General features: G+C 35.0%; 1 protein-coding gene across 3 annotated transcripts in view; it reads left to right on the forward strand.

Annotated features, from left to right (window-relative positions):
• The window catches only part of SASS6 (SAS-6 centriolar assembly protein), a 41,248-nt gene extending 16,724 nt beyond the window's left edge, over nt 1-24,524 (forward strand). Inside the window, exons 7-16 of one of the 3 annotated variants that reach the window (XM_010803156.4) lie at nt 9,441-9,632; nt 12,665-12,859; nt 12,969-13,058; nt 13,153-13,332; nt 13,699-13,780; nt 14,461-14,597; nt 16,270-16,398; nt 20,475-20,572; nt 22,459-22,553; nt 22,661-24,524. In XM_010803156.4, the coding sequence (XP_010801458.2) occupies nt 9,441-9,632; nt 12,665-12,859; nt 12,969-13,058; nt 13,153-13,332; nt 13,699-13,780; nt 14,461-14,597; nt 16,270-16,398; nt 20,475-20,572; nt 22,459-22,553; nt 22,661-22,767 (1,305 nt within the window). In that variant the 3' untranslated portion in view covers nt 22,768-24,524. The remainder of the gene's footprint in view (nt 1-9,440; nt 9,633-12,664; nt 12,860-12,968; nt 13,059-13,152; nt 13,333-13,698; nt 13,781-14,460; nt 14,598-16,269; nt 16,399-20,474; nt 20,573-22,458; nt 22,554-22,660) is intronic. The other 2 variants (NM_001192026.1, XM_024985632.2) reach the window with 2 other exon arrangements.
• Nucleotides 24,525-24,532: the final 8 nt, after the last annotated feature.

A 24,532-nucleotide genomic window follows, 5' to 3' on the forward strand; every position in this document is an offset into this window, starting at 1 on the left:
TGCTGAAGCTGAAGCTCCAATACTTTGGCCACCTGAAGTGAAGAGCCAACTCATTGAAAAAGACCCTGAACCTGGGAAAGATTGAGGGCAAGAGGAGAAGGGGGGAACAGAGGATGAGATGGTTGGATGGCATCCCTTACTCAATGGAGATGAGTTTGAGCAAACTCAGGGAGATGGTGAAGGATGGGAAAACCTGGCTTGCTGCAGTTCATGGGGTCGCAGGGTCAGGTAGACTTAGCGACTGAACAGCAACAATGAGGTCAACTGGATACAGTGATTGTAATTTTTTTTATCCTTACAATATCATAGATACCATTTTTTATCAGTTTGGAAATGGCTCAAGAAGAGGAAATTATTTAAGAACTTACCTAACTGGTGGAGATTGAAATGCTTTAAATTTTGGTTATTGCAAATAGTACTGCAGTGAACATTTTTATTCCTAGAAGTGAGTACAATATATCCATATAAAATATTAATGGATATTGCAAACTTGCCACCCAAAAAGGCTGTACCAAATAGAACCCCAAAGATAGCGTATGGCCATACTTTCATGTATTCCTGATGCTGTCAGCCTTCTCAGTATCTGCTACATGATAGGTATTGTAGTAGTGTTAGTTTTAATTTACATTTCTTAGATTTTTTTTAGTGAAGATAAGTATCTTTTAATATGACTTTAGCCCCTTGTATTTCTTCCGTGGATTATATTTTAAATCTTTTGCTTTTTCTGTGTGACTTTTTTTTACTGCTTTGTAGTGTGGATTTATTTTATACCTTTTATATCATTAATTTCTTTAATGTTAAATTGTTACTTAACATTAAATTTTATTTTTATTTTTATGCGCTTTACTTAAGGTTTGCTTTTAAGGGTACAACTTGGTAACAGTTTATGTCTACTTTTCACCTAAATTAAGATTCAGAAAATTGTATCACTCCTCTCTGGTCCCTTGTGCCTTCCCAATCCATTTTACTCTCACAGAAGGCGTATCACTTTGGTTATCATTGATTAGTTTTGCTTGTTCTTTAACTTTAGATAAATGGACACATGCTGTATATTCTAATTTGTGTGTGGCTTACTTTACTCAGTAACATAGTGTCTCTGAGATTATGTTCTTGTGTTCTTTTTGTTGTTGTGTAGGATTCTATTCTATGAATATCCCATAATTTATCTGTTTTCCTCTTGGTAGACATTTGAATTGTTTCTGACATTCTGCTATTATTAATTAAACTGTTACGAACTTTCTTGTAGTGTCTTTGTGAACATATGTACTCATTTTACTTGGGTATATACAATATTTAGGACTAGAATGGCTAGGTTCTAGCGTAGGCATATGTTTAGCTTTCGTAGAAACTGTCACAATTTTCCAAAGTGGATATTTAGGTCACACTGCCATTCAGTGGGTGTATAGTGGTACCTCATAATAATGAACATTTTTTTTTTGTATGCATATTGATCTTTTGGCTGTTTTCTTGAGAAGTGCCCATTCGTGTCTTTAGCCCATTTTTTTAAAGTTTTATTTATTTATTTTTGGCTGTGCTGGGTTATTGCTCTGTGCCGGCTTTCTTTAGTTGTGGCGAGCAGGGGCTACCCTGGTTGCAGTGCTGGTCTTCTCACTGTGGTTGACGGCATCTCTTGTTGCGGAGCACGGGCTCTAGGGTGTGTGGGCTTCAGTGGTTGGAGCCTGTGGGCTGAGTGGAGACTCAGTAGCTGTGGTTCATGTGCTCAGTTGCCCTGTGGCGTGTGCAGTCTTCCTGTCCTAGTGATCGTACCCGTGTCCTCTGCATTGGCAGATGGATTCTTAACCACTGGACCACCAGGGAAGTCCTTCAGCCCATTTTTAATTGGGCAGTTAATGGTTTTCCTTATTGATTTATAAGAGTTCTTTGTATATTCTGAACATGAATCCTTTGTCAGATATATGCATTGTGAATATTTTTTGTCTATGGCTTGCCTTTTCATTTCTGGTGCAAAGTAAGGATATTATGTGCTTAGTTGCTCAGTCATGTCCAATTCTTTGTGAACCTGTGGACTGTAGACCACTAGGCTCCTCCGTCCATGGGGATTCTCCAGGCAAGAATACTGGAGTGGGTTGCCATGCCCTCATTCAGGCTCCACTTGAAATTTATAGCAATCAAATCAAGACATTATTTGAGATCAGTCAGCACTATACCACGAGGAGACAGCTGACATATTCAAAATATTCAAATCAAGTGTTGAAAATCATTTGCATCAGCTTGGTTATGTTAATCACTTTGTTTGGGTTAAGTGAAAAAAAAACCTTTTTGACCATATTTCCACATGCAATTCCCTACTTAAGCATAATGAGAAAGTTCTTTTTAAAGCCAGTTGTGACAGGCAGTGAAAAGTGGATATTGTGCAATAATGTGGAATGGAAGAGATCGCGGGGCAATGTAAAGGAACCACCACCAACCACATGAAGGCTGATCTTCATCCAAAGAAGGTGATGTTATGAATATGATGGAATTGGAAGGGAATTATCTATTATGAGCTCCTTCCTGGAAACCACACTTGTTGGATTAATTCCAACAAGTACTGTTCTCAGTTAGACCAACTGAAAGCAGCACTCGACAAAACTGTCCAGAATCAGTCAATGGAAAACACACAATCTACCATCAGGATACCACAAGACTGCATGTTTCTTTGATTACCAGGCAAAAACTTGCAGTTTGGCTGGAAAATTCTGACTCATTTGCTGTATTCACCAGACATTGTAACTTCAGATTTCTGTTTATTTTGGTCTTTATTTATGTTTAATTGGAGGATAATTGCTTTACAGTATTGCATTAGTTTCTACCAAACATCAACATGATATTTTGGTCTTTATAAAATTATCTTAATGGAAGAAATTTTCCATTCCCTGGGAGATTGTAAAAGATACCTTGATCAGTTCTTTACTCAAAAAGATAAAAGGTTTTGGGAAGATGGAATTACGAAGTTGCCTGAAAAATGGCAGAAGATAGTGCAACAAAATGGTGAATACATTGTTCTATAACATTCTTGGTGAAAACGAAAAATGTGTCTTTTATTGTTACTTAAAAATCAAAGGAACTTTTTGGCCAACCTAGTAGTTTTGGAGTTAATTGTCTTAGATTTTTCAAATAGATAAACTATAAAAAATGGTAATTTGTTTCTTCTGAAGGTTTGCCTTTTTCCCTTATACAGAAAGTGGTAATGGTGGAATCCTTATCTTGATCTAGTCTTTTAAAAAATTTTTTATTTTGTATTGGAGTATAGTCGATTTAATGTTAGTGTTAGTTTCAGGTATATAGCAAGGTGATTTCAGTTATGAAAAAAATGAAAGTGTTAGTTGCTCAGTCATGTCCATCTCTTTGCGACCCCTAGGACTGCAGCCCACCAGGCTCCTCTGTCCATGGATTTCCCAGGCAAGAATATTGGAGTGGGTTGCCATTCCCTTCTCCAGGGAATCCTCCCAACCCAGGGATAGAACCCCGGTCTCCTGTGTTGCAGGCAGATTCTTTACCATCTGAGCCACTAAGGATTTCAGTTAAACGTTTGTGTATATCCATTCTTTTTCAGAGTCTTTTCCCACATAGGTTATTACACAACATTAAGTACAGGTCTCTGAGCTATACAGTAGATCCTTGTTTATTATCTGTTTATATGTAATAGTGTATATTTGTTAATCCCAAACTCCTCTAATTTATCTCTCCTCCAGCTTTCCTCTTTAGTAACCATAAGTTTGTTTTCAGAATCGTTTCTGTTTCTGTTTTGTAAGTTCATTTGTATCATTTTTTTAGATTCTACATATAGGTGATATATGCTATTTGTCTTTGACTTATTTCATTTAGTATGATAATTTCTAGATCCATCCATGTTGTTGCAAATGACATTCATTCTTTTTAATGGTTAACTAAGATTCCGTTAAAGTTCAACATTCAGAAAACGAAGATCATGGTATCCGGTCCCATCACTTCATGGGAAAATAGATGGGGAAACAGTGGAAACAGTGTCAGACTTTATTTTTTGGGGCTCCAAAATCACTGCAGATGGTGACTGCAGCCGTGAAATTAAAAGACGCTTACTCCTTGGAAGGAAAATTATGACCAACCTAGATAGCATATTGAAAAGCAGAGACATTACTTTGCCAACAAAGGTCCGTCTAGTCAAGGCTGTGGTTTTTCCTGTGGTCACGTATAGATGTGAGAGTTGGACTGTGAAGAAGGCTGAGCACTGAAGAGTTGATGCTTTTGAACTGTGGTGTTGGAGAAGACTCTTGAGAGTCCCTTGGACTGCAAGGAGATCCAACCAGTCCATTCTGAAGGAGATCAGCCCTGGGATTTCTTTGGAAGGAATGATGCTAAAGCTGAAACTCCAGTACTTTGGCCACTTCATGCGAAGAGTTGACTCATTGGAAAAGACTCTGATGCTGGGAGGGATTGGGGGCAGGAGGAGAAGGGGACGACAGAGGATGAGATGGCTGGATGGCATCACTGACTCGATGGACGTGAGTCTGAGTGCACTCTGGGAGTTGGTGATGGACAAGGAGGCCTGGCCTGCTCCTTCATGGGGTCGAGAAGAGTTGGACACGACTGAGCAACTGAACTGAACTGAAGAATCCGTTGTATATGTGTAACACATCTTCTTTATCCATTTCTCTGTGATGGACATTTAGGTTGCTTCCATGTCCTGGCTATTGTAAATAGTGTTACAGTGAATATTGGGGTACATGTATGTTTTCAAATTATGGTTTTCCTTGGATATACGTCTAGGAGTGGGATTGCTGAGTCATATGGTAGTTCTGTATTTTTAGTTTTTTAAAGAAACTCATACTGTTCTCTGTAGCAGTTATACCAGTTTACATTCTTAGCAACAGTGTTCCCTTTTCTCCATACCTCTCCAGCATTTATTGTTTGTAGACTTTTTGATGATGGCCATTCTTATTGGTGTGGGTGATACCTCATTATAGTTTTGATTTGCATTTCTCTAATAATTAGCAACGTTGAACATCTTTTTATGTGCTTTTTGGCCATCTGTGTGTCTTCTTTGAAGAAATATCTACTTAGATCTTCTGTCATTTTTTGATTTTTTTTGTTTTTAGTATGTTGAGCTGTATAAACTGTTCGTGTCATTTGGAGATAAATTCCGTAACAGTCTGCTTCATTTGCAAATACTTTCTCTCACTTGGGTTATTTTTTAATTTTGTTTATGGTTTTCTTTGCTATGCAGAATCTTTAATTAGGTCCCATTTGTTTACCTTGCTTTTTGCTTTCATTAATTTGGGAGGTGGATCCAAAAAGATGTTGCTTCAATTTATGTCAGTGAGTGCTCTGCTTATGTTTACCTCTAAGAGCTTTATAGTATCTGGTCTTACATTTAGGTCTAATCCATTGTAAGTTCATTTTTGTGTATGGTGTTAGAGAATGTTCTGGTTTCATTCTATTTGTATATTCTTGCCTCCTTTGCTGTAGTTTAATTGACCATAGGTGCATGGGTGTATTTTGGGGCTTTCTATCTTGTTCCATCGATAGATATTTCTGTTTTTGTGCCAGTACCATATGGTTTTGATGACTGTAGCTTTGCTGTATTGTCTGAAGTTAGAAAGCCTGATTCCTCCATCTCTGTTTTTCTTTTTTAGGATTGCTTAGGCTACTCAGGGTCTTTTGTGTTTCCATACAAACTAAAAAAAATTTTGTTCTAGTTCTGTGAAAGATGATATTTGTGATTTTATAGGTATTGTATTGAAACTGTAGATTGCCTTGGCTAGTCATTTTTGCCAGTACTGATTCTTCAAATCCAAGAACATGGTATATCTTTTCATCTGTTTGTGTCATATTTGATTCTTTCATCAGCATCTTATAGTTTTCAGAGTATAGATCTTTTTCCTCCTTGTGTAGAATAATTATTTTTCTTGATGAGATAGTAAATGAGATTGTTTCTTTAATTTCTCTTTCTGATCTTTCATTGTTACTGTATAGAAATGCAAGAGATTTATGTATATTAACTTTGGTAATGTTTTTTGATAAATAACTAAATTATCTTTCCATTATATGTGATATTTACTCTGTGTTTGAGAAAATTTTCTTCTGTCTGGCATCCAAAGAATGCTAGCTAGGTCAGACGGAGTGACTTTTGGAGATTGAACCAAATAATATCGTTTTTTTCACTTTTCTAATATATTAATGATAATGATAGATTTCTAAAAGTGGAACCATCTTTGAATTCATTGAATAATATGTATTCAGAGATTTTTAATATCCTGTTGAATGAATTTGCTAATATTTAATTTAGAACATTTGTGTATATATTCATAGGTGAGATTGGTTTGAGTTTACTCTTTTCCTATCTTAGTCTGCTAATTACAGTGATAGGTTTTGCACTGTGGTATTAGAATTATGCTAGTGTCATGAAAGGTATGAAAACATTTTCTGGTTTTCTTTATGCTTTGAAACAGTCAAATGAAGAATTATCTGTTCCTTGAAGGCCTGATAGAATTAGCCTTTTACCATTTGGGTATGATGCCTTCTTAAGGCATTTTTCTTTAGATTCTTTCCCGTTTCCTTCATGATTTTTTATTCTTTTCTTTTTTGTTTTGTTTTTTGTGTGTGTGTATTTTTGGGGGCTTTGGCGGGTTTTTGTTGTAGGTGCAGGTCTCTGCTTGCAGCACGTTGGCTCTGGAACGTGTGGGCTCAGTAGTTTTGACATGAGGGATCATAGTTCTCCAGTCAGGCATTGAACTCGAGCTTGCTGCTTTGGGAGCTTGGAGTCTTATAACAGCTGGATCACCAGGGAAGTCCCTATCGGTCCTGTTGGATTTTCTGTTTTTCCTTGAGTTATGTTAGTTTATATTTCATTAAAAATCCATTTATTTCATGTTTGTATTTAATTAGTAAAATATCTTATAAGCAGTCTTACAGTTTTTAAAATCTCCATACCATTTCTCCTATGTTCTTAATTGTCTTTTTTTAATGAGAGTTGATAGTTTGTTTTCTTTAGTATTTTTAAAGAAGCAGTTCTTTGTTTCATTAATTAGTTCTGCACTGTCTCTACGCTCCCATCTGATTTCATTAATTTCTATTGTTTGTTAAGTATTTTTTGCCTCTATTTTCAAACAGGTTAGGTTCTGAAAGTCTCATCATTAAGTATATTTGTGTATAACACAAAAACGACTGAAGGATTTGTTTGCATTCCTTACTGCATTTTTCTAATAGGCTTGTGAATCAGTGCTTTGAGACTTTAAAACCAAGCAAGCTGCTCCTCTCTTCCTGCTGATAGATACTCTATAGGGCAGTGATTGTAAGGCTTTAGTGTGCATCAGAATCACCTGAAATAAACAAAGCAGAAAATGTAAATGTTGAAATTCTATCCATTACACTTTTTTTTTTTTAAACAAAAGTTCTGAAATTCTGATCATCACAGGGATAAAGCCAGTTCTTTATTTTTGCAGTCTTTGGCCTCTTGTTGCCTTCAGTGTGTTTGGTTACCCTCTTAGACAGTTACAGTTAGCATCATAAACCAGTTTGTTCATTGTTGCTTTTCTCCCTTGATTGCTCCTTCAGTGTTTTCTTCCATGGTTGCATTTTCAGTTTTATATGGACTCTTTCCTATTTTATTTCTTGTGCTTCTTTCTTCTCTCCATTTCAGTTTTCCAAAAATGAGGAAAGTCCTAAAATAATCATGGAAAATATCCTAAGTATTTTATGAGAGACACTCCCCTGCTTTTGTGTTAGGAATTTTTGAATGAATACAACTTTTCTGGAATGTGGTATTTGTAACTAGTACCAAGCTTTATATTTATTTACATATAATCTGAATTTGGATTTATGCTTATGAAGAAAAATTTTAACCATGGTTTTATTTGTAATAGTGAAAAATTGGAAACTCAGTATCCATAGTAGGGCAGGGGTTAATTGCATTATGGTATAGCCATGGATTGGGGTACTGTGTGGATATTGAAAGTATTTACAAAGAGTTTTTATCGATATGAGGAAGTGCAAGTGCTAAAGGATTAAAAAGCATAATTGTGTAAAGTGCTTGGTCTCAATTTGTTAAATTTAGCTATGTGTTATGTGTATTTGTATGATGTCAGTTTTAAGTATATAAATAGCTGGAAAGGAATATTCCTAAATATTTATAATGACTCCCTGGATTTGTGATTCTTTCTTTATGCCTTTTAAAAGAATGTATAGCTTGCATAATTAGAAAAATATTTTTTATTTTTAAAATGTATTTAGGCTTGTTAGTGTTCATCATGGAGAAGGCAATGGCACCCGACTCCAGTACTCTTGCCTGGAAAATCCCATGGACGGAGGAGCCTGGTGGGCTGCAGTCCATGGGGTCGCTAAGAGTCGGACACGACTGAGCAACTTCACTTTGACTTTTCACTTTCATGCATTGGAGAAGGAAATGGCAACCCACTCCAGTGTTCTTGCCTGGGGACGGGGGAGCCTGGTGGGCTGCCGTCTAAGGGGTCGCACAGAGTCGGACACGACTGAGGTAGCTTAGCAGCAGCAGCAGTGTTCATCAACAGAAATTATTTAAAATTTTTTTTATTGAATGAAAGTCTTTAAATTCTATTGCGCTTTATAATTTTGAAACGTTTCACACACACAATTTTATATAATCCCATAATAATCCTGTTTTTAATCCTCTAATGCTGTGTAGCCCCTAGACTTTCCCTCTCTCCGAACTGATAGCCACTAGTTTGTTCTGTTTGTGAGTCTGCTTCTTTTTTGTTTTATTCACTAGTTCGTTGTAGTTTTTTAGATTACACGTATAAGTGATATCATACAGTATTTGTCTTACTGTAACTTATTTCACTTAACATAATGCCGTCTATGTCTCATGACAGAAATTATTAAGATAGATTTTTGATATGATACAAACAGGTAAACAAAGATTTCAGAGTTACAACCATGTTCTTGTTGTATTGTTTTTATTTTTGATAGTGAAATTTATTGTTGATAGTGAAATTTAACAACTAAATGTAAGACTGAGCAGTACCTTGTCAATTTTACTGTAAGTTTAGATTTTTTTTTTAATTAGAAAACATTTATACTAGTTGTAAAAAACGGAAACAGAATAGTGTGGTTTAAAGCAAATACTGAAAGTTCCTTATGTACCTGCTCATTTTTCTTTTCATGGGGGTAGTTTGACACTATACATAGTGTTTGCAATTTGCTTTTTTCCCCCCTTAACACATACCATTCTTCCCTTAAATTGAAGGCCATTACTTCTAAACAGGTGGGTTTAGGAGAAGAAGAAATTATGAACAAGATCACAGTGGTAAATTTGCCTTTGTTTTGTTAACCTTTCTTTTTCATAAAATCCATAATTGAAAATAGAATCTCTTAAAAGCAGGGAAATCTTACAAAGAAGAATAATTAAGATTTTTTTTACTCAAATCTTCTCATATTTGTATTTTTTTCTTTGAATTTTGGTACTGTATTTTATTATGTAATAGGCCCAGGTTCAATACCAACAGCAACATGAACAACAGAAGAAAGATTTAGAAATCCTTCATCAACGGAACATGCAGCAGCTACAGAACAGATTGTCTGAGTTAGAAACGGCTAATAAAGACCTCACTGAAAGGAAATACAAAGGAGACTCCACCATCAGAGAACTTAAAGCAAAGCTGTCTGGTGTTGAAGAGGTATCAAATCTTGGAGTTGGTTCCCCTCCCTGCCCAGTTTAAAAGCAAGGTCTAATTTGGTAACTTGATTTGAATTTGGTTACTTTATTACTTCTATGGGTAGTATTCTTCTGGATGCTTTGCAAGGATCTCTTTAGATAATCAGCTCAGAGAATACCCAAAATAATTGAGAAACTAAAATCTAATAAAATGGGCTGATTCAAAACAGAGCTAAAGTAAACTTGGTTACTTTTAGTTAGGGTCTTGAGTAGCCCTTTGGCATAGCCCTCAGATTTGCCAGTGTACTTTTAATATCAGTCCAGTGTTGTGGCTCAGGGTATTGGCAGGCTGATCTTCCAGTCTACTCAGCATGGCAAACAACTGTGTGAAGTTTCGTGTCTAGTAATAATAATAAAAGTAATGATGATAACTATAACACTGTTTTAAGTGCTTTGCCTATATTAACTCATTTAATTCTTATAGCAGTTATTTTAAAGAAGGTATTATTATTACCCCATTTAAAGATGATGAAACTAAGGCACTGAGAGCTTAAGTAATTTACCCAAGTAAGCCTGGCCATTGAAATTCTCTATTATTGGCCTGTCTCTAATACTGTCTTGTTCTTTCAGGCAACAGAGACATTTAAAAAATATTGCTGTAGTAGTACTTTTGTTGATACTTTGGCAGTGATGATAAGCTCCTTCCTATGATAACTATTATACGTTATTGTCATATGAGTTATTAGAAAACGTATGTAGATTTTGTTAAACCTATCATGTTCAAATAAACAGTGTTATTCTAGCTCACAAGACCTCCAATTCTGAATAAAGCCTGACTGATTTTATGTTCAGATCCTCATCGCATTCTGCCCTATTAGATGCTTCAGTCCTTCTCGATACCCTCTTCACCTTTCACACCAGTTGGTGAAACATTTCACCCTGCACATTGGATGAGTACTTCATTATAATCCTATGTGGTTTCTTCTGTTTTAGCCCTGACACTGGCCAGTGTATAAACTGTGCTTTGTTATGTTGATTTTCATGTGTGTGTGTATGATCAGTCACTCAGTTGTGTCCAACTCTTTGTGACTAAATAGCCTCCTTTGTCCCTAGGATTTCTCAGGCGAGACTACTGCAGTGGGGTGCCATATAATGTAATCAAAATATTTCTTGCAAGGTTTGCATAGGACTTGGAAATTTTGAGTCCTGAAAACTTTTTTTAAACTTCAGTATTTTTACGTAATTATGTTAAATTATACCTTTTAGAGATTAGTATCCTAAAATTAATAGTTACTACCATTTATTAAGCATTTGAACTTCCCTGGTGGTTCAGACAGTAAAGAATTTGCCTGCACTGCAGGAGACCTGGGTTCCATCTCTGGGTCAGGAAGGACCCCTGGAGAAGGGAATGACAACCTGCTCTAGTCTTGCTTGGAGAATCCCATGGACAGAGGAGCCTGGCAGGCTACAGTCCATGAGGTCACAGAGAGAGATGACTGAGCATCTAACACGTAAAACAGAGTTTGTATAAGGGTTTTTGCAGAGGTGAAATAATTTATGGTATGGTTTCTCTTTTACAAATGAGAGAACTGAAATTACTGAGGTTAAGTAATACTCGAGGTGGCACAGTAGACTTCCCAGGTGGCTGTGGTGGTAAAGAACCTGCCTGCCAATGCAGGAGACATAAGAGACAGCGGGTTTGAGCCCTGGGTTGGGAAGATACCCTGGAGGAGGGTCTGGCAAGGCATTCCAGTATTCTTGCCTGGAGACTCCCATGGCCAGAAGAGTCTGGCTGGCTAAAGTCCGTAGGGTCGTAAAAAGTCAGACATGACTGAAGCAAGTTAGCATGCACTCATGCAGTGCTTGATAGCAGAGTCTGTGCTTCTAAAACCACTAGGGTATATACTAGAAAATTATTTTATATAGTTATTGTTAAAATTGAAAACTAGGAATACTATTACGTACTGTACTTTAGTGTACTGGCAACATTTGGACTGATACTAGATGATTGAGGTGTTATTTAGTATGTGTGTGTGCTCAGTCATGTCTGACTCTCTGCGACCCCGGTGGACTGTAGTCCACAAGACTCCTCTGTTGATGGGATTTCCCAGCCAAGAATACTGGAGTGATTGCCATTTCCTACTCCAGAAGATTTTCCTGACCAGGGATCAAACCTGTCTCTCTTGGTGTCTCCTGCATTGGAAGGCAGATCTATTAAAAAAATTATTTAAAATATTTTTTCGTGTTTTCACTGTGGTTTGTATTATTGAATATAGTTCTCTGTACTCTGCAGTAGGACCTTGTTATTTATTTTATATAGTGGTTTGTATCTGCTAATCTCAAACTCCTCATTTATATCCCCCTTCTTCCCCTTTGGTAGCTATAAGCTTGTTTTCTATATGAGTCTGTTTCTGTTTTGTAAATATGTTCATTTTTGTCATATTTTGGATTTCACATCTAAGTGATATTATGTAGTATTTGTCTTTCTGACTTATTATTAATTAACAATATCTCATGATTTCTTGGCTGCCCTGAGAAACAGGTTGAAGAGCTCAGGTCATACCTCATACGAATGAAATAAAAATCTCTTGGGCAGGATACCAGGCATCAGTAGTAGTTAAAGCTTTCCAGGTGATTTCATTATGCAGACTAGATAGAGGATCACTGCTTTAGTGGTAGAATGATAGGACTTTCTTTTTATTTATGTATTGTATATATTTTGAAATTCTGTTATACCTGAGCGTTTATTACCTAAGTAATTTTTTGAATTTGTAAATTTCAAGACAGCAGAAAATTCTTGTTACTAGGTTTTAAAAGTTTCAGTAATTCATAAGGATTGTTTAATTTTCCCTTACTGTGATTGAATTAGATATTAGTGTATTTTACAGTTATGTTTCAAATCTGAGTTACATATACCTTTAGAGAGACCGTCATTTCTTTAAAAGAGCATTGGTACTGGAACTTCAAAGTTATGAAAGACTTTTTCCTGTTTTAAATATCTTAATTATAAATTATCAGACCAGCCAACTTTCCTTTTTTTTCCCCCTTGTCTAGGAGCTCCAGCGGGCTAAGCAAGAAGTCCTCTCTTTGAGAAGAGAAAATTCTACACTCGATGCTGAATGCCATGAAAAAGAAAAGCATATTAATCAGCTACAAACAAAAGTGGCTGTTTTAGAACAGGAAATCAAGGATAAGGACCAGCTTGTTTTAAGAACAAAAGAAGCGTTTGATACAATCCAGGAACAAAAGGTCTATTTTAAAATTTTCTAAACAAATTGATGATCACATACATATATGATGTTTTTCCTAAATAAACACAGACTTCCTAATTGTTCACATTTTTAAAAATATATATCAGGTGGCTCTGGAAGAAAATGGTGAGAAAAATCAGGTACAACTAGGAAAACTTGAAGCTACAATAAAATCATTATCAGCTGAACTTCTTAAGGTTTGTTTTTTTAAAACAATAGAATATTTCATTGGATTATGTAGAGATGTTTCATTGGACTATGTAGAGACATTCATGTGAAACTCTTCTATAGGCAAATGAAATTATCAAAAAACTGCAAGGGGATCTGAAGACTTTAATGGGTAAGTTGAAATTGAAGAATACAGTAACTATTCAGCAAGAGAAACTCTTGGCTGAAAAGGAAGAAAAATTACAAAAGGAACAAAAAGAATTACAAGATGTTGGACAGTCTCTCCGAATTAAAGAACAAGAGGTAGTTAATATTTTATATTTAGTATGTGTTGACTATTTGCAAAGCTTAATGTATTTCCTCATTTATTTTAAACATTTCTACTTTGTTACATTAGAGAAAGTTTTGGCTTTTTCCCCCAAGAAAACATGACTACAATCAACAGAATTTAATAAACTATTTCAGTTTGAAAAATTAGTTATTATGACTCAAATACGTTGAGTGTTCATATATGTGTGTGTATATATAATTATGTGCACATATATTTTATTACACAGCTGAGCTAATTCCTTTCATATTTAATAGTAATTATTTAATGAATAGTAATATATCTCTTCAGTTTTTATTTTAGCCTTTATTATACTTACTTTAAGGATTAATGTATTTTAGGTATGCAAATTACAAGAACAATTAGAAGCTACAGTTCAAAAACTTGAAGAAAGCAAACAACTTCTAAAAAATAATGAAAAGTGTAAGTATTTTACCTTTTCATTTAAATGAGGTTTTTAGTTTTATTCTTAACCTGCAATTTTTACTGAATTTATAAGTCTAGCTAAATCAAGGTATTGCTGTATACATATAATCTGCTTTAAACATACCATCTTAATGTCTTTGCTGTAGTAAATTAAAATCAACTATCCTGTAAAACAGTTACCATCATTAAAAGAAACCCTATCACATGTGTCAGTACCCAGAAGTAAATGTTGAAAATATTGACTGTAATTTACATTCTTTCCTACTACTTGCTATAATTGCTGTATTTACCTACTGATAATAATACAAATATTTAAAACAAAAATATGAGATTAAGTCTTCTACATTTTTCTCAGTTTGTAATACTGATTTTGAGAACTAAGAGTTTGAATTTAAATAAACTGGAAGATATTCTAGAAATGAAATCAAAAGAGATTTCAAAGAGATCCTTGACTTGCAGAAATACGTGCTTCTGATAGACAGTAAAAGGATAAAGAGTCCTTGTGGCAGTTGTAAAATAAAAATATTTAGTGACAAATATTTAGATGAACTTATGTTGTTTTCCTATGATATAACAGTTTTAAAAATGTAAAATTTTAAAAATTAATATAATTTTAAAATACTTAAAATTAGTAGAAAAATTGAAGTATTAAGTTTCTTCTTGTTCTTTTATTTAAGTAATCACATGGTTAAATAAAGAATTAAATGAAAATCAGCTAGTGAGAAAGCAAGATGTATTGGGACCTTCTACCACTCCACCTGTACATTCCAGTAGCAACACCATCAGAAGTGGAATTTCTCCTACCTCAAATGTGGTAAGATTTAAATTAAGATGTTGTGAATGGTCTTGGTAAATTTTCTAAAACAAAAATATTCTCAGATTGTTAGGTGCTGGTACCTAATATGACTAGAGTCCTATTACAATTTTTAGCACTGAAGTAGTTTTACCTTTGGAAGAGGGACATAAAGGTATACTTACTCTTAACAAAGAGGCTCTATTTTAAGGGTGCACTACTTTGTAACATTTTAATGGATACAGAAATCACTCAGTATTGACTGAAGTAAGGCCAAATATGCTGAAAACTGTTAACAAACACAGAAAGTATTTAGGAGGCCTCAGTAAGGGCGAGCAGGATATGGGCTCAGCTCTGGCACTATACTGGAGGAGCCTAATCTGAATTCTATTGGGAAAAAAAGAGAGAAAGAGAAACCCTATTACCAAGCTTGTCAGCTCTAGATTCTGGAAGAAACGATTTACAAGTGTTAAGCTTTTTAGCTTTGAGTACCTGGATCTGGCTTGGTACTATCAGCTAGGCCTGGGCCTGGCTAGGAATTGGCCTTGCACTCACAGCTAGGTTTTGAGGCTCTCCTGTTGAACATAATCAAATTCACAGAATATCAATACCAGGTAAGGCCATTCTCTGACTGTGATGGATCAAGACAAAAATAAGACCACTTCATAGTCATGTTTGAACACAGACAAAAATAGGACATTGCCAAACCATAAAAATGGGCAAGTATCCTCCGATCCGGCTAAAGTGAGTGACTGCTGCTCATTACCAGTTATAACTTTGGTCTTAGTGCATTCATCCTACCTTACTGGATAAAATCTATTCATATACCTAGTCATATAGTTATCCCCATTTCTTGATAGCATCCAGTCCACAGTATAGCCCCACATTCTTAAACTGTTCCTTGATTCATCTAACACATGACAAAGTCCAATAAATAGTCCTTTTTAACATTGTCTTACAGAGACACGTCTCTTTCTAGGTTCCACCTGGTCTTCAGTCTTCCTTGTTGCAAAGAGTGTGTACACCTATAGATGTATTTCTGGTCCAAGTCTTTGACTGGAGGGCATTGGCAGAGGATTTAAAGTGCAAATCCATAGTAGAATTTTTAATCTACTCTAGTAAATGAGATAGTACTTGATGTTTAAAGAAGGGTAAGGATTTCTGCTAACTTGGGAAAAAGTACAGAGTTAAGTGGTACTTACATTTTTAAGTGGTCCTTACTGGTACTGAATTAAAAACATGAAAAGACGACAGGCTTAATCTTACCGACTAATGATAAATAGCTGTGTGAAAGGTATTGCCCGATTATTTTTATTTTATCCCTTATTGGCTTTTTGGTCTAGGACTACCCCCGAACTCCATTTTCAGGAATTCAGGGCCTAGAGGGAACCAAGATGATTCAGAGGTCTTTGTTTTACTTCAGTTCAAAATCAGGTCCAGTGGGTTTTTGTTTTGTTTTGTTTGTTTTGGTCTAAGCTTACACAGCCACTCTGAAAAGCCGTCTGGGCCAAAGATATTCCAGTTTCATAATATGTAATGAAACAGAGTTTGGTGTCATGGTAGGCAAGTTTGGCCTCTGAGAGAGTGTTCTTAACTCTTAGTTATTATGGCAGATGCTAATGCCTCCTGCATCGCCAAATACTATTTAGAACAAATTTCTCATCCTCAGCCTTTTTTATGCTTTTATTTTTAGGTTGAGGGTAGACTGACTTACCCAGCTTGTGGGATTGGTTATCCTGTCTCCTCTGCGTTTGCATTCCAGAATACCTTTTCTCATCCTATATCTGCCAAAAATAGCATCCACACAGTTTCAGGACCAAAGGTAGGCAAAATAACTTAACACTTAAAAAAAAAAAAAAGAAAATAGCAATTTATTACTTTATTTAAAACATCTATTTTTTGATCAGTTGCTTAGTATTAAATGAATATAATTCTGAATATATTTATGAATGTCTAGTGTGTTATGCTTACAGGAAATATTAAATGCACTATATGATTTTTTTGAGTCACTATAATTTATAATAACCTAGATACCAGTATGTTTAAACTTATTTTTATTCCTCTTTATCTCTCCATTTTTTAATTCATTCTTCTACCTGTATCTCCTACAACTCTCAAACCTAACCTAGGATTACCAGTTTCATGCTGCTGGTATATTAGTGGTAGTGAAATTTTTGGATTCCATTGTTAGGATTTAACGGTCTGATTGGCAGGATTATAATAAATTATAAAATGTAGTTCTGACAACATTATCTCGAATAGCATATACTTAGCAATCTCTCCAAACCTTGATTCATTTGCTTTTTTCTGCCTGCTTGAGTTTTTCATCATCATCATTATTACTAATATTTTAGATTTATACATTGTTTTCACATGTATTATAATTGTTTTCACAGTAATTTTCCACCCAGATGAGCCACTGATTCTGTTTTCATTTTTGAGAAGACTGTTTTATGAAAGGTAGAATTGAGGACTTTGAAACTGCTATTATAAACTCTTTATCAAATTAGTTTGGGGCTGACCTAAAAATAAGTTGGCTATGTTGTTTAGGCATATACTTCTTTTTTTACAATCAGATCAGATCAGTCGCTCAGTCGTGTCCGACTCTTTGCGACCCCATGAATTGCAGCACGCCAGGCCTCCCTGTCCATCACCAACTCCCGGAGTTCACTCAGACTCACATCCATCGAGTCAGTGATGCCATCCAGCCATCTCATCCTCTGTCGTCCCCTTCTCCTCTTGCCCCCAATCCCTCCCAGCATCAGAGTCTTTTCCAATCAGTCAACTCTTCACATGAGGTGGCCAAAGTACTGGAGTTTCAGCTTTAGAATCATTCCTTCCAAAGAAATCCCAGGGCTGATCTCCTTCAGAATGGACTGGTTGGATCTCCTTGCAGTCCAAGGGACTCTCAAGAGTCTTCTCCAACACCACAGTTCAAAAGCATCAATTCTTCGGCGCTCAGCCTTCTTGACAGTCCAGTTCTCACATCCATACACGACCACAGAAAAAACCATAGCCTTGACTAGACGAACCTTTGTTGGCAAAGTGATGTCTCTGCTTTTGATTGTACTGTCTAGGTTGGTCATAACTTTCCTTCCAAGGAGTAAGCCTCTTTTAATTTCATGGCTGCAGTCACCATCTGCAGTGATTTTGGAGCCCAGAAAAATAAAGGCTGACACTGTTTGCACTGTTTCCCCATCTATTTTCCATGAAGTGATGGGACTGGATGCCATGATCTTCGTTTTCTGAATGTTGAGCTTTAAGCCAACTTTTTCACTCTCCACTTTTACTTTCATCAAGAGGCTTTTGAGTTCCTCTTCACTCTCTGCCATAAGGGTGGTGTCATCTGCATATCTGAGGTTATTGATATTTTTTTACAATAGTCTTATTAAATAGCCTTATTATTATTTGGAACTATTGAGAATTCTCAGTGAATCGAGAATTAAGCCTGAGTTTTTATATGTAGAATATTATTATGTAAAGAGTATTTAGATGCATTTAATTGGCTTTTCTTATATTGCTTATTGAAAACTAGATACATGTAATCAAATGAATACTGTTGTTTTTTCATAAATATCAGTATGCTCAAGTGCGCTTACATATTGGTATCAGTTTTTTCTTGAGGATTATAATTAAATTCAAAATTGCTTTTAAACAGCTTTCCAGCAATATATATATAATGTTCAAAATGAAGATGAGAACTACTGCAGATAATTGTTTAGTTGGTAGGACTAAATATGACTTATAATAAGATTACCTTTCTTATAGCTCTTCTGGAATCGGAGGAATTATGATAACAATCCTGTTCTTAAATATCAAAGCCAGACTTCTAGTGTTTCCTATATTATTGGCCTCCATAGTCTTTTGGTATGCATCCCTCACGAAAGCAACCAAACAGCCCTAATACTAACAGTACACTTTGAACTTGAATCTCTAATTGAATATTTATTTGTAAATTGAATGCATATACTGCTCAATTATAATGGTTAAAATATGGAATCAGATTTTGGAGTTTAAATCTTGCCTCTTATCAGTATGAAGTTGGGCAAGCCAGTAACAAACAAAAATATCTAGTTGTCCTGCTTCAGTTTCTCCATTTGTAAAGTGGAGCAGTAATTTTATCTTACTGAATTTCTGTGAACCTTGAGTTGATGCATTTGCTTAGAATTGTGCCTCGGATGCATTTGCAGTAGCTTTTACTCAAGGGATAGTTCAGCCCTCTTACAAATGCTCCCTACTGAATGTCCTAAATGATCACCAAGAGTGTCCACTTTATCTTCATGATTTTGAATCTTGGAAAATGTTCAGCTAAAAGCTCTGCTGTGTTTATTTGCGCAGCATTGTGGAGTTTTACTCTATCATGTACCTGTGCTGTGCGTATGTGCTCAGTCATGTTCGACTCCTTGTGACCCCCATGGACTGTAGCCCACTAGGCTCCTCTGTCCATGGGATTTTCCACACAAGAATCCTGGAGTGAGTTGCCATTTACTCCTCCAGGGGATCTTCCTGACCCAGGGATTGAACCCGGGGCTCTTCCATTTCCCACATTGGCAGGCAAACCGCCTTTACCACTTCACCGTCTTTACCACTGAACCACATGGGCAGCCCCATGCATGTGCCTAGTATTCAGAAAAGACTCAAGGGGATTCACGTGTTGATTTCTGGCACTTGTTCTCTTTATACCTCACTTTTCATCGGAATTCTGCCTTGCAGCTTCCAGGTACCTACCTCATCCTCCCTAAACTGATGATCTTCTCCATTTAGCAGTACCTCCTTTGTCTGTACTGTAGTGAGGCAGGAAGTGCCTCTGATTAGAAAGCTGGGTCAGTCGTATGGATCACAGCTTCTCTCAGAGATCACAGTCCTGCACTACCTGTTGGCTAGTTTGGGGGACCATTCTTTTGTTTATTTTGTCCAGTTTTCTAATTATTTATCATTGGTGTCTGGAAACTGTATTATGTATAAAGATGTTAGGCTCTTTTAAAATTTTCTTCCCTCTTGCATGTTTTCTATAAGGACTATGCGAATCACCTTACTTCACTTTTTAAAAGTCCTGTACTTGTATTTTTTGTGATCTTGTTAAATGTGTAGATTAATATAGGGAGAATTGTTATCTTTAGAATGTTAAGCCTTGATAGCTGAGGAAAGCAGCATATACCTTTCTGATTTATAATTTTTTCCTATTAAGCTAGTATCTATATTTTATTATGATTTTTAACAAAAAAATAGGTGTTTATCTCCTTATGCCTTTTTTTTGGATTCAAGTCATCATAACTTTTTTTTTTGATTTATTAGTATGGTGACTTACGTTTATGGATTTCCATAACATAAAGCCCATATGTATATTTTTGGTATGAAACCCCCTCAGTCATAGTCATTATTATTTTAAATAAGCTACTACATCCCATATGCTTGATATTTTATTTTGGACTTTTGTATAGATTCTTGGATTGTTTTTGATTATTTCAAAGTTTAGATTCCTAGCACTCATTTAGAATTCTTCAATATGATAAGAGTTTAAATTCTTGAAAGGGAATTTTCAGAATGCATGTGGTAAATAAATGCATCATTGTGGTTCTTGGTTACTTTTAACATTAAAGCAGTGTATAATGTATTATACTTAAATGTATAATGTTCATGTTTTCATTTCAAAATAAATAATTTGTGCTATTACTCTTGCTTATATAATGGGAACTTTTGGGTAAGGAGAAATAGGATTTTAAAATTAAACCTTCTCAATAAAATGTGCTTGTGTTATAAAATATAGGTTGAACTTCTGTGGTCTAGATTTATTAGAGAAAAAATTTAGCCACCTATCTGTATATAGAACTGTCTCGGTTACTCCTGTTTAGTCTCAGTTCTTACTAATCAGTTATATGATGTTTTCCCTCTTCACAGGTTCAGTTTAACTTGCAGTTTACAAAACCAAATCCATCACTAGGAGATGTTCAGTCAGGAACAACTATTAGTATGCCCTGCTCAACTGATAAGGAAAAGTAAGTTCTTGACATAAAATTTAATGTTTGTAATTCTGAGAGTCATCTTAAGGAGTTTTTAACAGTGTTTGAAAGCTGTGATGACCACTTATTTATGTGATGTGTTAAGTTGCTGAGCAGTGGGATTAAGTTAGTCACTTTAATCTGTAAGAAAGTGGTTTCTCATTTTTTTAAAACTATGGACGGAGGAGCCTGGTAGGCTGCAGTCCATGGGGTCGCTAAGAGTCGGACACGACTGAGCGACTTCACTTTCACTTTTCACTTTCATGCATTGGAGAAGGAAATGGCAACCCACTCCAGTGTTCTTGCCTGGAGAATCCCAGGGACGGGGGAGCCTGGTGGGCTACCGTCTGTGGGGTCGCAAAGAGTCGGACACGACTGAAGCGACTTAGCAGCAGCAGCAGTAAAATTTATTTTTTTAAAAGGGATTTCCCTACATAACTGAAGAATACCCTTTCAGATATTCTTGGGCAATTAGATAGAAATCTTTAATTCATCAGAGTTGGCGGGTTTTTTTTTTTATTTTCCTATATGGCTATGTCTACCCTTGGAAGCTCTTTGTCCAAGTAATTGCTTCCAGTGTACTCTGAGAATTAAAATTCTGTGGTAAATAAGAGTGAAAAGGCTTTTGAGGTTGCACCCTAGCCAAGCTAACATAAATAAGCTTTAATGCCAATTTTGCCTACTCAGATTCCTTGCCTATTTTTTAGTTAAGGTGGTTTTGCATAGTGAAGTTTGTTGAATCAGTGAGTTGTGGCTAAAGTAAACAATTTATAGATGCAAATTTGTCTGTCTGATTAGTATTTATGTTTGTAATACTGTTTTCTTACCATTATGTTTATTTACTTAAAATTTAATTGCTTTAAGGTTTGTCTGCTGGTACTCATTATCTTGAGCCATCACCATCCCCAATATGTTGCAAACTAAATTACTGACATGGCTCCAAGAGGCTTCTTATTCCAGGTCTCTGGCCTTTATTCATTGGCTCCTCTAAAATTAGCACCAAGATGAGTATTATAATAGTTAATGTTTGTGAGCCTCCATTTTTTAAAAAGGTGAGAATTCTTTCAGGTCCTGAAATGTTCATGTTTGCTGTACTGAAGCTCATAGTTGTTAAAGTGCCAGAACACCTGGAATTAATAGAACACCATGATGTTTATGTTTAACTTTATCATGTACACCAAGAACAATTTTACTTAACAGAAAAAAATGATATTTGTGGTACAAAGTCAATATAATCACGTGTCTATAAAATTAGGACTGTTGTGCTGTTTTGAGTTGTTTAGAATTTATTTGTAGTCTGCTAGTAATAAGTGGCAAAGGTTAAAGAAAAATATTAAAATTGAAAAAACACCTATTCACCCATTTTTTTCTGAAAATTGAGAAAAGACCATCATTTAATTTTAAAGATAAAATGTCATTGCTTTACAAGATCTTTTAACTTCTTACAAGTGTACTATTAGAGAAAATGTTAACAGTGGACAGATTTAAAAGGAAGGAATATAGTGGTTGAAAGAGGGAAAGTACAACTACAGAATACCCCCTCCTTTGTTTTTTTCAAGATTTCATGTTTTTATTCATCTGACCAGAATTTATTAGTGTAGTAAGTATTAACAGTTAATAATGACCACTTTGAAGCACCACAAAATTTTGAGGGGCTTTTGGTCAAAGGAAAATCTTAATTTTTTTACTGAGAAGATGTATACTTTGGCTTATGGATAAATTATTTGCTTAAGAAACCACTGAAAAGCATGATTTGGTTTGAACAAAGCTATAAATGTTAGTTATATTGTGATATATTTATTTGTATATAAACATTCAGACCTTACTGTAGAGAAAATAAGACTTTGTTAAATTAAGTTCATAATTACTGTTTTCCTTTCAAGTGGTGAAAATTTAGGACTGGAATCCATATATCTGAAGAAAAGGGAAGATAGCATTCCTTTGCGTGGACTCAGCCAAAATCTATTTAATAATCCAGGTGAGAAGACATTTCTGAAGTAGTGTGGATTGTATACTGTGGTTTAATTAAGTGTATTATATAAGGACTAACATAAATACAAATAATTTTTTTGTCCTCATTTGCAGACCATCAGAAAGATGGCACTTTAGGAGCATTACAGACATCTTCAAAACTCACAGTGCTCCCTTCTGCATCTTCAGCTTACTTTCCCGGGCAGCTACAGAACAGTTAATCCTAGTGTCGTCTGTTGTTTTTTTTTGAAATTTTAGAAATTGACATGGCTTAAAAATATGGTAACAGCATATAGCTCAAATTCTGAACACGCAGGTTTCAGGGTTTACTTGAGTTACTGCTGTATTAGATTGGATCCTTTACTGCCATCATTTATGCAGTTTAGAGGAGCAAATCTGTACTTGGAAATTGGTGAAGATTCTGAACAAATGACACTTTTTAGTTTGGAATGTGGTGTTTTATAGAATAATATGAATTTTATTAAACTAATCCTTAGAACTTCTGAGAATTTCTAAGGAAAGAATTGATCCTTGTAAGGGAGAGCCTGATCATTGAGTATCTTAGTTCATTAAAACCTGCTCAGACATATTAATATTTTAATGAAGCCAAAGAATGCTATCAGTTCACTTTATCATTTTCATTAGTACAATAAAATTTTAAATTTTCCACCTGAGAATTATGAAGGAAAATGATTATCTCTTGAAATATATTATTGATGATATTTAAAGGGAAAAATCCTGAAATTACCTTAAATGAATGAAATTCTTCATAGCAAGTAAATATTTTCCTTGAACCCTTTAAATTATCTTTTGAGTAAGTCTATAATTTTAATATATTATACAAACAATTTTGGACAGTCTAATTACATGACCAGATTAGGTACAAAGTGCTTTAAGTCATTTGAGCCAGTTAATAGGATTTTAATACTTCCTGGAAGCCTGTAGTCATCCAGTTGTTCTCTTTCATTTGAAGTTTTGTTATTCACTTAAATCTGTATTAGTGGAATATTGTTTTAAAAATTAGTACTTACACAAAATATTTACAAGAGCATAATGAATATTAATTTTTATAATATCAAAATAGGTTCATTTTCATGTTGGCTTAGTAAAGTAGGCAAGGTGAATAATTTTAGAAGTGACAGCTTTCTTTTCTTCCCTATAATTAAAAGTTTCAGGTAAGAATTTGTTCCTTGGAAAAAATGAGGTGATTTAAAAAAAACTTATCACAATCACAGGGCTCCATTTTGTTTTCTTAACAGCCATCCAGTAGAGTAGCATTCTCTTAAGAAACCTTTAAAGCATTTTTTGTTTATAGAGTGTTAATGCTCTTGTGATACTTTTTCAAAATATTTTCAAGAATGTTATTACACAGATGAGGCAAAGAGACATTTCAGGATACTGACAACCCACCAATGTTATTAGCTCCATAGTAAACTAGAGAATCTTTGCTAATTCTTTTGTGAAGCCACAATATTGAGTCTTTTCACACTTTGAAACTGCTGGGAATTGCAAACTGTCTTAAAATAGGGATCTATTGTAAAAAAAAAAAAAAGCTTAGTAACCATTATTAGTTTTTATACAGTTTTTTGGTGTGTGTCATTTAGATATACTAGATTAGTAAGAATACTCAGTTACAGTAACTTGAAAACACTAATTTGGAAAGCAACTTCTCGGCAATATTGGACTCTACATTGTAAATACTGTGTAATATAAAACGTTGTGACAAGGGTTTAGATAGGATATATGACATAAGGATACAACAGCTAGGATAGAGATCATTTTGATGTCAACTTCGTAAAGACTTTTTGGTATTAAGTACAGACTTCTGAGTGTGCTAATTATTTTCTCTACCTCTTAAACTTTTATTTGAAATTGTTCTGCTGTGTACAATTGTACATGTGTTAATAATCAAAATACTGCATTTAATGTATTTCTGTAAACTGAGCTTTGTTTTAATAAAGTATTAATATTTTGGGAATATGACAT

The sequence above is a fragment of the Bos taurus genome, chromosome 3 (genome assembly GCF_002263795.3).
Source record: "Bos taurus isolate L1 Dominette 01449 registration number 42190680 breed Hereford chromosome 3, ARS-UCD2.0, whole genome shotgun sequence".
NCBI lineage: Eukaryota > Metazoa > Chordata > Mammalia > Artiodactyla > Bovidae > Bos > Bos taurus.